Source organism: Quercus lobata, chromosome 6 (genome assembly GCF_001633185.2).
Source record: "Quercus lobata isolate SW786 chromosome 6, ValleyOak3.0 Primary Assembly, whole genome shotgun sequence".
NCBI classification, from domain to species: Eukaryota; Viridiplantae; Streptophyta; class Magnoliopsida; order Fagales; family Fagaceae; genus Quercus; species Quercus lobata.
In genome coordinates, this window is record NC_044909.1 from 26,645,064 (window position 1) to 26,659,871 (window position 14,808).

The 14,808-nt window shown below is 37.7% G+C and overlaps 1 protein-coding gene across 2 annotated transcripts in view; it reads right to left on the reverse strand.

The window, feature by feature from the left end:
• LOC115994614 (probable acyl-activating enzyme 16, chloroplastic) overlaps positions 1-14,808 on the reverse strand; it is a 65,997-nt gene that overhangs the window by 36,487 nt on the left and 14,702 nt on the right. For both annotated transcript variants that reach the window (XM_031118819.1, XM_031118820.1), the window contains 4 exons: positions 5,311-5,522; positions 4,082-4,200; positions 393-542; positions 94-161 (listed from right to left, as the gene is read on the reverse strand). In XM_031118819.1, the coding sequence (XP_030974679.1) occupies positions 94-161; positions 393-542; positions 4,082-4,200; positions 5,311-5,522 (549 nt within the window). The remainder of the gene's footprint in view (positions 1-93; positions 162-392; positions 543-4,081; positions 4,201-5,310; positions 5,523-14,808) is intronic.

Below are 14,808 nucleotides of genomic sequence, written 5' to 3' on the forward strand. Positions count from 1 at the left end.
AATTTCCACCAGCCATGCATTGGTTGATGAATATACAGTATATTACTGTGATGATGCACTAGGATCAATATAATTCCCAAGAAAAGGACATACCTGTAGAGTGTCTCATATACTAACGGAACAGAAATTATGTAATGTGGTTGATAATGTTGCAAATCATCCTATCAAAAATAAAATATCAATAAATGGATAATTTTTTTTGCTATGTATTATATAAACTTTGAAACCAAACTGTAAATAGATGAACTTAAATATATTTACACTCTTTAACATCTTGACAATTAAGGAAATATTAATTCTAAAAGTTGTTCAAAATTATTACAAAAACATTTGACTAACAAAAGCTAGTCAAATTTAACATGCATAATAATAATTGATCACAAGAAGACTACCTTCAAGTTTCTCACAGTCGTGTATACTTGTTCAACTCCATGTGTGAAGATAAAATACTCACAAGCTCGTTCATACGCATGCCAAGATGGAAGCATGCTTAGAAACCTATCACCAACTTCAGCAGGTACAATGTCCCACAAGTTTTTTATCTGGAAAACAATTGAAAAAGAAATAGCCTCATTAATAAGCCAATTACTAAAGTGTTGCGTTCAATGGTAACATCATGAAAAGTTGAAAAGCGAAATGGCTTGCCAAAATCCAATGAAAGCTTAGGAAAGTGCAATATATACTATTCACTGGTGCATAATGTCATTGTTATGAGTATAATGCTAGGGGCTACAGTAATATCAACGTACTCCTTTATATATAAATAATATTTTATGTGTTAGGGTTTAATTAACAAACCCAAGACACGTTTTCCCCAAAACATGGTATTGGAGCAAGCCTCTATCTACTGTTAACCCCACCAACCACAGCCCTCTACCTTTCCACCACAGAAGGCCATAGCCCACCCACTTTCCGCTGCCAACAACCACAACCGGACTACTTTCTGCCACTGACGGCCACAACAAACCCAAGTTTGCTGGCTGGAGGCGTCGACTAGCTCTGACAACTACTTCGTGGTTCGCTTGACCCTATTCCGTCGTTGCCTGACCGCAATGCTGTTGTGGGTCTAGTTGTCTTCCTCCGGCAGCCCACAGGCACACCTTTTCGCCACCAACAGTAACTCCGATCTTCGCACTGCTGCCGGACAGCCTTGGGTACTGATCTGATTTTCTATGGTTCAAATTGCTGTTTTTGGTCTAATATATTTTGATTTTCTATTTGGGTAATCGTTGTTGGAACTTTTTTTTATGGTTTGGTCAATACCTAGTGTAGGTTTGATGTTGTTTGTGTTGCTGAGGAGATATTTGTTGGCCTTGTTGGAGTGGCTGTGGTGAATGGCTGTTGGACTTGTTGATTATTGGAATTATTGGTGTTGAATTTGTCTAGTTGTAGTTAGTTGGTTTCAGGTCCACTGGTTTATTTATTTATAGTGAGTTTGTTGATCAAATGGCTGCTATGGAGACCAAAGATAGCATTCAACCCACTAAGTATTTATTGCCTCCAGACAAGTTATCTATTGCTTCCATTTGTCTTACTGGAAGTAATTATGCTTAGTGGGCCAAGCAGTTGAAGTGTTTCTTCTTGGTAGAAAGAACTTTGATTACGTGATGCTATGCTCACTGCCTGTCGCTTGATCAATCACATGCCTTCTATTGTTCTAGGTTGTCAAATCCCTTATATTGTGCAATCTCCTACTACACCTTTATTTTCTCTTCCTCCTAAAATTGTGGGTTGTGTGCGCTATTTAATCTCTTAGGCCTAGGGGGTGATAAACTTGATCCTAGATCAATTAAATGTGTTTTTCTTGGGTATTCTCATACTCAGAAGGAATACTGGTGTTACTCACCTACTCTTTGTCTTCATTTCATTAGTGATAATGCCACCTTTCATGAATCTCAACCCTATTTTTCTCCTTCCGTTGGCAGTGACAGTTCTCTCCCCTATCTCCTTGCTTACCCCTCGTGTCTCTTGCTATAACTCCTTAGAAACCACTCCAAGTGAATTGTAGTCAGAAACAACCTCCAGTTGAGACTTCTTCCCCACCTAGTGATCCGCCTCTTGACCCTGACTCTCTTCACATTGTTTTGCTCCAAGGTAAGCATACTTGTACATCCTATTTCCCAATTTGTCTCTTATGGCCCTTTATCTCTAGCACTCTTTGCTTTTACTGCGTCAGTGTCCTTTGTTGTTGTTCCTAAGTTTGTACAGGAGGCTTCGTCAATTCCTAGTTGGAAAGTTGCTCTGGAAGAAGAAATGTTTGCCTTATCTCAAAATGCCTCTTGGGCTTTAGTTTTTCCTCCAGGGAAAACTACTGTTGGCCGTTGTTGAGTGTATATTGTGAAGTACTTGCTTGATGGTTCTATTGAGAGTTTGAAGGCTCGCTTTGTTGCCAAAGGGTATATCCAAACATATGGTGTTGATTATGCAGAGACATTCTCTCCTGTTACTAAAAATGTTTCAATCATAATTTTAATTTCCTTAGCTGCTAATCTGGGTTGGTCACTATTTCAATTGGACATTAAAAATGCATTTTTAAATGGCAATCTGAAGGAAGAGTTGTACATGGAGAAACCACCCGGGTTTGTTGCTCAGGGGGAGTTTGGGAAGGTGTGCAAGCTACATAAAGCCATCTATGGTCTTAAGCAATCTCCCAGAGCTTGCTTTGGAAAATTTAGGGCAGCAATTTTAATGTTTGGATTGCGATGTTGCCAATCTAATTGCTCTGTATTTTCTCATACCTTTGAAAGAGGAAAGATTTTATTGATAGTGTATGTTGATGATATCATAATCACTGGTGATGATAAGAAGGGTATTCATGATTTGAAGACATTCCTCCAAAACTCATTTCAAACTAAGGATTTGCGCAAACTTCGTTATTTCTTGGGTATTGAGGTAGCACGATCTAAAGAAGGTATGTGTTGGATATTTTGGAAGAAACTAGCTTGTTAGGATCTAAACCAGTGGAGACCCCTATGGATCATAATGTCAAATTGTATGAAGATCAGGGGGAGCTATTATCTAATCCTAAGAGATATCGTCACTGATTGGTAAACTAAATTATCTCACAATTACTCGCTTAGATATATCATTTGCAGTTAGTGTTGTGAACTAGTATATGAAAGCTTCTTGCCTTTCACATTGGGAGGCAGTTATTCGAATTGTGAGGTATCTTAAAGCACATCCAGGCTGTGGTCTTTTGTATAAAGCTAATGGTCACCGACAATTAGAAGCCATTACTGATGCCAATTGGGCAAGATCACCGTAAGATAGAAAATCCACTACTGAATGTGGCACTTTTCAAGGAGGAAACCTGATTACTTGGAAAAGTAAGAAATAAAGTGTTATATGCAAAGGCTAAGTATAGAGCCATGGCATACACATCATGTGAGCTTATGTGAATTAAGCATTTACTTGAGTAAATAATTTTTTTTGTGAAGGTGCCTATGAATATGCATTGTGATAATCAAGCAACAATTCACATTGCCTCCAATCCTGCGTTCCATGAGCGAACCAAGCATATAGAAGTAGATTGTCTCATTACTCGACATAAAGTAGATGGTGTAATTTCTACTGCATATGTTTATGCAAGAGTCCAAATTGTTGATATGTTTACCAAAGCTTCATGTAAAACTCGTTTGGATTTATTGTGTAACAAGCTGTGATTGAAGGGTAGTGTTATGGGTATAATGCTACGGGCAAAATAGTAATATCAATGTACTCCTTTATATATAAACAATATTTTATGTGTTAGGGTTTAGTTAACAAAGCCAAGACACGTTTTCCCCACAACTGTCATATTAGCCCCTGATCACTTTCTCTATCATTTCATGTGTACGTACATAGGACCTCCAAGCAATCTATTAATAAGGGTTGAAGGACTTGGCCTTGAAGGCGACAACTATCCCAACAGGTCTAATAAAATTAGTGATAATGAGTATGATGATGATGTTATTGTAGCTCAATCATACAGTACAAACATGAGAAAATAATAATTCAGTGTATGGAGTTTAAATTATAGTTGATATAACATATGCCAAAGTAACACTACCAGAAAAGAACAAACCAAATTAAGCACTCACACCTGGTGCATCAGATTGCGATGTGTAAGCATAACACCTTTCGGATTGCCAGTGGTTCCACTTGTGTATACAAGTGTAGCAATATCATCAGAGCTGATGGCTTCATATATATAATGCTGTCCTGCAAGCAGAATGGTTAGTTTCAGAACTTCAAAACTTATTTATTGTACATTAATTGCATGCAAAATGAAAGATTGATACATATACATCAAAGAAAATTACAGACAATTTTGAATCATCAGAATGAGTGTATTGCAAAAGGTATTCAGTTTTAGATATGAATAAATGTTTGTTCACTAGGGTAGCAGTGTATGACAACAAATTTGGTTGAAATCCTAACAAGTCCTACATACTTACTCTATTCTCTTCCTCCTAGAGATGCAGGACTTTGTTTGGCAGCAACTCCTATCCTACTTCTGGCCTCAGTTTTGCTTTATAATTTTTAAGGAATAGACATTTCAACTTTAATAATCTCAGTTATGCAGATTCCTTAAATTTTAATGATAATAAAATCCCAGCTAACAACACAAACATATTACTTTCTTTTTTTATTTGGGTATTAGATACACACCTGGTGGGTCTTGAACCCACAACCTCATCCTCCACCTTATTCTTATAAAAGGAGGAGGTGCCATTTGAACTAGAGCTCATTGCAAACTTTATATAATCTTGAACCCTCTACAGACATTTCTTATACAAAATATTATATATGTATATAAATTTTCACGATTTTTGGGGGAAAATTTTAGGTTGACAAATTTTAATATGATTAATAAAACATGGTCTAACAACACTAAGTCTTGATTGAAATAGTTAAAACTCTACACTGATAATACCAGCAATAAGCAAAAACTTTACAGTCCATTGCCTTTATTCAGTACTGTCAACTGTAACGTGCATGGTATTCAGGCAATCTTTCTGTAAGTAAATTATTGTAGCAGTTTGTCAGAACTGGGATCTGAAATCACACCCTAGTTAGAGGATCAGAACTTGAGTCTGGTGCCTTAGACCATAATGCACTAGCAATCTGCCAGAACATTTATCAATTATTATGAAATTTTGATTCCACCTCATGGACCTGTCAATTAAATTTATTTGTTTTGATGCTTTGAGAAACCAAGCGACAAGAAGATATCTGCAGACAAGGTTTTAGTATGAACAATGAAACCAAAAATTCTTGCTATTATTACATTGAGTTTCTTTAAGTAAAAACAGCTATGCATTGACTTACTAGCATTATGAGAATCAAACAATGCCCTGCGACTCTCTTCTCCCAAAACTACAATTTCCTCATAATTGAAAACAGGCGTCCCCTCTATTCCTTCACAAGCTAGGGATGACTTCTCTCCCCAAAGTAGAATAACAAATCTCATAGCAGCCTTGGAACAGAATGTTTCAGCAATTCGATTGAACATATGAGGACTGTCCACAGTGAGTGCAACACTGTAGTAACAATAACATCAAAATCATTAATGTACTGTAGGGCCATTAAAGATGGACAAAGAAATCTAACTGACTAAATTCTCAAGAACAAGTTACAACACATACTGTACATGTGCATAGGTTCTAGTGGTCTCTAATGCTCTCAGCAACTCTTCTGAGGTTTCAGGATATCAGCAAATATACTACCGTAGGCATCAGTTACATACCAGACGTTAAAGAATGAAATGAAAATACTTTTAGAAAAGAGATAAAACCAGAATCATTACTCCATCAAAACATAGTTACAACAAACTATTATTTTTACATTTTTAGATAAAACAGAATCATTTTTTTTTATAGAAGCAAATAATATTCAGAATGTTTATTTAAGATAGTGGTACTGTTGAAGATCCCAGCAGAGACTTTATATATCCGCCCATATAGCTGTGAAATATATTACTTGATAATTGTTAAATTATCGATTGTCCCAAAAGTTTAAGCTATTGGGATATGGTAAATTTAATTATTTAACCACATACTTCTAACAATAATCAACAAGGTGCCATAAAGAAAGAAGAAAAGGGCATAGCCCCAATACAACCTACTACACACACCAAAAACAAAACAAACAAACAAGAACCTAAGATCTAAAATTATAAAGATTTAAGAAATCCAAAAAAGAGGAAAAAGCAAAACCCCCCAATTGCTCTCATCTAATTGGAAAGTGATCTCAGAAATAAAAATCTTGGTTTAAGTAATGGAACTTCAGTTCCATCAAACGTTCCAGCAACTCTCTCCCTCCAAATGCACCACATCAAACATGAAGTAATAGAGTTCCACACATCCTAACTTTGATGTCTTTTGAAGCAATCTCTCCAACATACCAAAAGCTCCCTCACCATATTACGCATAACCCAAGAAACCCCAAATAAATCAAAAACTAACAACCAAAGCTTCCTAGCAACATCACAACACAAAAAAGACGATTAATTGTCTTCCCTTTTGTTCACATACCACACAAGTCAACAATGAAACTTTCAAAACTCTTTCACATCCCAAAGTTACTTATTTTGAAGTATTACACAATGAAATTAAAAAAATAAAAAAATTTTAAGCACGCCCAAAGCCTTGCATTAGGCTAGTCCACTGTTAAGATTTTATTTTGTGCTGCTGTCCAATAATATAAAGCCAATTTTTGAAACCTTTGCATTCTTCATCACCATTCATGTTGAAAATCCGACAATGAAACTTCTCGCAAAGCTGATAATAAGACCTTACATAATAATTACGATTTTGTTGATACTAACCCAAGCCAATCTATCCATTCCCCTCCCATTGCCTTCCCCCACATAGAATTTGTAAAAACAATCATCAAGAGATTCAAGTTCCAAATCATGCAAAGCCAATTAGAAAGTAGAATGCAAATGAAGTCATCATTTACTTGGCCATGGACTCAAACTTGTTAATTTTCTCGTTACTTGTTCTATTAGCATAATAATAAGGGTATTTGTGTAATTATGTTATAAACCCTAATATAAATATATGCTAAGGTGGCGGCTGACAGATTAACGCCTAATCCTTATTTTCTTTACTGTCTCTCTCTCCCTTTATTCCCCTTCTTCTTACTTCTCTAACCAGAATTTCTATAGTTGACAATTTAACTTGGTATCAGAGCATCTCAATCCAACCCTAAAACCAATTAGAACACAAGAACAAGGTTGTAACTGTTGATTTGAGTTTTGCATAGCTAATGAAAATACCACCACTGTCATGGCAGAGAACAAATCGTCACTGATTAGAGATGATGATATGCCTAAATCCATTACTTCAAAAAGATTGAATGGTTTGAATTATTTAGCTTAGGCACATGCAGTGAAAGTTTATTTGCGTGGGAAAAAGAAATTGAAACATTTGACTTATCCACAACCTGATGTGAAAGCTTCAAATTATGATGATTGGATGAGTGAAGATTCAATTGTTATGGGATGGTTATGGAACCTCACATTGCTACTTGTTATGAGTAATAGGGGCAAAATAGTAATATCATGTACTTTATATATAAATAATATTTTATGTGTTAGGGTTGACTTATCAAACGCTAAAACACTTTCACAGTTAACAATATGGTATCAGAGCCACCAACCCGCCGCTGTCGTTAACCCTTCGATCACCACCCACCGATATTGTCGTCGACAACCATAACCTTACTCGCCAGCTCTGACGACCCTAATAGAGACCTCCAACGATCTCGATTTAGTGGCTGAAGGAGTTGTCCAGCGCCGGTGACCCTTTCTCCAATCTCACGACACCAGATCGACGTCGCCTAACCGCGAGAGAGGCAGGGTTTTACTTGCCCTCCTCCGGAGACCCAGCCTAGATTACTCGTCGGTCCTTGTGCTGCTGCTCCTGCACCCTAGCGCCACCGTCGGAGTTTTTCAATTGAGGGTTTCAACCATGGTCTGATTTTTCTTCTCTTCTTCAATACGTTCTCTGATTATCTGTTCAAGCAGCCTTAGGTTGATGTTTAGTGGTGGATTGGGCATTTCTTTTTGGTGTTGGTATGGATTTGTTGCTGCCTTGTTTTTGGAATAGTTTGGTGTTGATTCTTTGATAGATGAGTTGCTGTTGGCGTGGCTAATTGGTTGAAGTACATTGGTTGTTGGTTGGAGTTTGTTTTAATTCAGTTCAACATATTTCTTTAGTGTTAGTTTGTTCTTCAGATTGCTATTATGGAGTCCAAAGACAGTGCTCAGCCCCTTAATTATTTCTTATCTCCTGATATGTTATCAATTACCTCCATTTGCCTAAATGGTAGTAATTATGCTCAGTGGGCACAGGCAGTTGAAGTCTTTCTTCTTGGTAGAAAGAAGTTTGATTACGTGATTAAGTAACTTCTTGTACCTACAAACTCTAAATTTGCTGATTGGAGAGTCGAAGATGCACAAATTAGGAGTTGTTTGTGGAATAGCATGGAGTCTAAGATCAGTTGTAGTTTGGTTTTCTTACCAACTGCTAAACTTTTTTGGGAACAAGCCAAGGAAATTTACTCGTGTTAACAATTTGAAGCGGATTTATGATCTTCATCAAAATTATTTCTCCTTGAGTTTGGGTGATATGTCTTTAGAAGACTATTATGACAAGTTTAAGGGTGTATGTGAAGAACTCAATATTTATCAGCCTATCTCCTCTGATGTTAAAATTATGAAGAAACAACGAGATTCTATGCATGTTGCTCGCTTCCTCTCTAGATTGCCTAAAAGTTTGAACCCAGTAAAATCACAAATTTTAGCTAGTCTAGACCTTCCTTCATTGAGTGAAGTTTTTGGTAGACTTTAACAGGTCACATTATCTTATTCGAGTACTGACCCTTTCTCTTCCTCCAATACTGATGCATTACCTTCTGGTGATAAATTTGCCTTTACCACTTATATGGGGAGTAATAGAGGTGGTCATGGAGGTCGAGGTCGTGGGGGCCGAGGCTGTGGAGGTCATGACCAAGGGGGTCGTGCTAGTGAACAAGGGGGTCATGGTAAAGGACGTGGTCTTCGTAAGTGAACTTATTGTCATGGTGAGAATCATACAGTAGACTTTCGTTGGGAGTTGTATGGTAAACCCTCGGCTCACCAAGCTAGTTTTCAAGTTCAAGAACCACCTTCATAGTCACTTTAAACAACATCCAAAGTAGTCTTTATTCCTAAGGAAGAGTACAATCGCCTCTTGTCTCTGCATTCCAACTTTGTTGGGTCTGATTCTACTGCTACTTTGGCTTAACAAGGTACTTCCACTACTTGTCTTGCCACTCAAGACCCTTGGGTCATTGAATCAGGTGCTATTGATCATATGACAGGTACCTCAGGTTTACTCTCTAACCTTGAGCAATCTAGTAGTCTTCCTAATGTTACATTGGCAGATGGCTCAGCCACTACAATTTTTGGTTTGGGCACTGCCAATCTCAATCCTAATCTTTCTCTCTCTTCTGTCTTATATATTCCTGATTTTCCTTTTGACCTTTGTCAATTAGTAAGCTTACTAAAATTTTGAATTGTGCTGCCATTTTTTTTCCACTCATTGTATCTTTTAGGATCTCAAGATGGGGAAGATTATTGGTGGAGGGCATGAAGTCGGTGGACTTTATTACTTGGATCAATGTGGTTCTTCCTGTTTAGAGGCTTCTCATTTGTCTATCTCGCCTCTTCAGCATCATTGTCACCTTGGTCATCCATCTCTCAAGAATTTGAAGCCCTTAGTTCCGTTGTGTCGTCAAATTGAGTTTTTACAATGTGAAGCATGTCAGTTGGGTAAACATCATAGGGTGCCTTTTGCCTCTAGGCGTGAGAGTCGTGTTAGTAGTTCTTTTCACTTAGTTCATTCTAATATTTGGGGTCCAATAAACACTCCCTCATTGTTGGGATTTAGATATTTTGTCATTTTTTTGATGATTATTCTATAGTCACCTATCTTTATTTTATGAAAGAACGGTCTGAATTGTAATCAATTTTCAAATCATTTTATATGGAAATAAAGACTCAGTTTATTGCTTCACTTGGTATTTTTCAGTCTAATAATGCTAGTGAATATTTTCATACATCTTTGTCTCAATTTTTTGATGATCATGGTATAATTCACCAATCTTCATGCCCCCATACTCCACAACAAAATGGTGTTGCTATACACAAAATGCGTCATTTGTTAGAGGTCACTCGTGCCTTAAAGTTTCATATGCGTGTTCCCAAATCATATTGGAGTGATGCTCTTCTCACTGCCTGTCAATTAATTAATCGTATGCCTTCCACTGTTCTAGGTGGTCAGATCCCTTATACTGTGCTCTCTCCTAATGCACCTTTGTTTCATCTACCTCCTAAGATCTTTGGTTGTGTGTGCTATGTTCATATCTTAGGTCCAAGGAGTGACAAACTTGATCCTAGATCCATTAAATGTGTTTTTCTTGGGTATTCTCATACTCAGAAAGGATACCGATGTTACTCACCTACTCTTCGACATCGTTTCATTAGTGTTGATGTCACATTTGATGAATCTCAGTTCTATTTCTCTGCTTCGGTTGCTAGTAATAATTCTCCTCCTTGTCTTCCTCTCCTACCACCTATGTCTCCTATTGAATCTCCTCAAAAACCACTCCAAGTATATTGTCATCGGCAGAAACCTCCAACAAAGACTTCTACCCCGCCTAGTGATTCGACTCTTGATCCTGCCTCTCTTTCAATTGCTTTGCACAAAGATAAGTGTTCTTGTACCTCTCACCCTATCTCTTAGTTTGTCTCTTATGGTCACTTGTCTTCATCTCTTCATGCCTTTACCATATCCTTGAATTCTACTGTCGTTCCTAAGTCTGTCCAGGAGGCTATGTCCATCTCTGGTTGGAAATCTGCTATGGAGGCAGAAATGTCTGCCCTGTCTGAAAATGCTACTTGGTCTTTAGTTACTCATCCTCTAGGGAAAACTACTGTTGGTTGTCGTTGGGTGTATACTGTGAAGTATTTGCCTGATGGTTCTATTGAGCGTTTGAAGGCTCGCTTGGTTGCCAAAGGATATACCCAGACATACGGCGTTGACTATGCCAAGACATTCTCACCTATTGCTAAAATTTCTTCTATCCGGATTTTGATCTCCTTGGCTGCTAATTGGGTTGGCCATTATTTCAGTTAGATGTTAAAAATGCCTTCTTGAATGGCGATTTGAAGGAAGAGGTGTATATGGAGCAACCACCTGGGTTTGTTGCTTAGGGGGAGTTTGGAAAAGTATGTAGGTTGCATAAGGCCATCTATGGTCTTAAACAATCTCCCAGAGCTTGGTTTGGTAAATTCAGTGAAGTAGTGTTAAAGTTTGGATTGCGACATTGCCACTTTGATCACTTTGTGTTTTCTCATACCTCTGATAGAGGAAAGATTTTGTTGATAGTATATGTTGATGATATTATAATAACTGGAGATGACAAGCAGGGTATTGATGATTTGAAAAGATACCTTCAAAACTCCTTTCGAACAAAGGATCTGGGTAAACTTCGTTATTTTGTGGGTATTGAGGTAGCACGATCTAAAGAAGGCATCAGTTTATCACAAAGGAAGTATGTGTTGGATATTTTGGAAGAAACTGGCTTGTTAGGATCTAAACCAATGGAGACTTTTATGGATCCTAATGTCAAATTGTATGAAGATCAGGGGGAGCTGTTATCTAATCCTGAGAGATATCGTCGTTTGGTTGGTAAACTAAATTATCTCACAATTACTCGCCCAGATATATCATTTGCAGTTAGTGTTTTGAGCCAATATATGAAAGATCCTCGCCTTCCGCATTGGGAGGCAGTTATTCGAATTGTGAGGTATCTTAAAGCACATCCAGGCCGTGGTCTTTTGTAAAAAGCTAATGGTCACCTACAGGTAGAAGCCTACACTGATGCTGATTAGGCAGGATCATCGTCAAATAGAAATCCACTACTGGGTATTGCACTTTTCTGGGAGGAAATCTGATTACTTGGAGAAGTAAGAAACAAACTGTTGTTGCTAGGTCTAGTGCAGAGGCTGAGTATAGAGCCATGGCACACACATCATGTGAGCTTATGTGGATTAAGCATTTACTTGAGGAATTAAGATTCGTTGTGAAGCTGCCTATGACTATGCATTGTGATAATCAAGTAGCAATTTACATTGCCTCCAATCCTGTGTTCCATAAGCAAACCAAGCATATTGAAGTAGATTGTCATATTACTAGGGAGAAAGTAGAAGATGGTGTAATTGCTACTCCATATGTTTCTACAAGAGTCCAAATTGCTGATATGTTTACTAAAGCCTTATGTAAGACTCGTTTGGTTTTATTATGTAACAAGCTAGGATTGTATGATATATACTCTCCAGCTTGAGGGGGAGTGTTATGAGTAATAGGGCCAAAATAGTAATATAATGTACTTTATATATAAATAATATTTTATGTGTTAAGGTTGACTTATCAAACCCTAAAACACTTTCACTGTTAACAATACTACTATTGTTGAATTTTGTTATTCTTCGTAGAAGATTTGAGACTCCATTGCAAAATCTTTTTCCCATCAAAGCAATGTTACTCAGGTGTATGAAATTTATGAGAAACTTTTCACTACTAGGCAATCTGGGAAACCACTATACAAGTACTACAATACTCTTAAATTTATGGGAGCAGTTATTACAGTGGCCTCTTACCACAAATTTGGAACAGCAGAAGCGATATTGGGAAGATTTTATGATTGCTTCTTTACTATTTGGTTTAGACTTTGATTTACGTGGATTCAAAGATCAAATTCTTGGGGGATATTTGTAGACTAGTTGTGTAAGGGTCTACAATGTAGTAAGTTAACACGCATTTGAAACGTATAAGCAAACTAACATCTCGAGTTTTAGAAACTCAAGATCTATATTAAAACTCGAGTCTCAAAGACTTGCTTTGCGAGTCTTTGTGCTGGATGAGTTGGACTAAAAATGCCACATAAATCTCGAGTCTTTAAGACTCGAGTTCTAAAAAGCAAAACCGAGTCTCTAAGACTCGATTTTGGTACTTAAACAACAACAATGAAGAATAGACTTGAAGAAGAACCAACGATCTGACGACGAGGAACAGCGACGAAGAACAGAGAACAAATCTGAGTGGGTGATTGGACGATCTGAGCCTGATCTGCACGAAGAACTCAGAAGATTGTGAGGAAGAAGAAGTGAAACTTGAGTGAGGTTTTGAGTGAGAGGTTGCCGATGGGTTTTCTGCCCCGCCGATGGGTTTGCTGACGGGTTTTCTAATGTCTGCGCTTGTCTTAGGTTGGGGTTTGTATGTTTGGGTGTGAGTGTTCTGGAGTCTCCGTCGATGGGTTTGCCGATGGGTTTTCTGATGTCTGCGCTTGTCTCAGGTTGGGGTTTGTATGTTTGGGTGCAAGAGTGTTCTAGTCTGGACGCTGAAGCGGTGAAATATGATCACAAATCGAGTTTTAGAAACTCGATTTCAATGTGGCTCCACGTGGAAAAAAGTCCATGTCAGATGTTTGTAGCTCAGGATCTCGAGTATTAGAAACTCAATTTCTACCTAGAACTCGAGTTTTAAAACTCAAGATGCTATTTTTCCACTTTGTTTTGAAACTGGGCAACTAACGAAATTCTTAACAATCTAATGTTAAAATGAAAAAAAAAATTCCAAATTCTTGCCAGTCAGACCTTACCCACTATTGTTAATGCCTATTCTCGACTATTGCACTCATCGTTAGGACAAAACTCAATTGTCACTTCCTTGGATTCTTCAGCTTTACTCTCAAGTAGTGGGTAGTGGTAATTCTTGTGGTGGTGGTCGTACTAGTGGTCGTGGTGACAAGAAGTGTGATCATTGTGGTGGTCTTAATCATACTGAACCTGGGTGAAGTATGGGAAGCCAGATTATGTGAATCAAGTCGTTGATGGTGGTGTTCAGCCACAACCTAGTTCGACTCCACTTGGGCATACAACTTCTAGGTCTGATTCTCGTGATGCACTTACGACTCAGCTTAGTGAGCTTGTTCAACAATTGTGCACTACTTCTATTTTTACATTAGCTGATTCAGGTAATGTTGCATGTGTGGTTGGTTCCTCTCCATCTTGGGTCATTGACTCCGGTGCTAATAAACATATATCTAGTATATTATCTCTCTTCTCTGATTTACTTCCCATTAAACCTCATATTGTTTTGTCTGATGGTTCTTCTCAACCTGTCCATGGGAAAGGTGTTCTTCATCCTACCGTCATGATCTTTACCATCTAGTCTTTTTGTCCCTAGTTCTCCGTTTAATCTACTTTCTCTTAGTCAATTGATCATAGCCTTACAACGTTCCGTCACCTTTGATCCTACTTCGTGTGTTTTACAAGACCTCAAGACCAAGATGATGATTGGTTCAGGGCATGAGAAAGATGGTTTATATTTTCTGGATCTTGATGATTCTATCTCCCACACCTTCTCAACTTTGAGTGCTATCGCGTCTCCTCTCTAGTGGAATTTTCATTTGGATCACCCCTCTTTGGCCAAGCTTAAGTTTGCCATTCCAACATTAAGTAATGTGCCCAATCTAGAATGTGAAGCTTATCAATTAAGGAAGCATCATCATAGTTCTTTTTCGAGTAGTAATCATAGTAGTCAGTTTAAGTCTTTTGATGTAGTCAGTACGAACATATGGGGCCCTTCCCGTGTTTCTACTTTGAATGGATATCGTTATTTTTTTTATCTTTGTTGATGATTATTCTCGAGTGAAATGGTTGTTTTTCTACATTCTATAATGAAATCTTTGTTTAATAAACATATTAGGATTCTT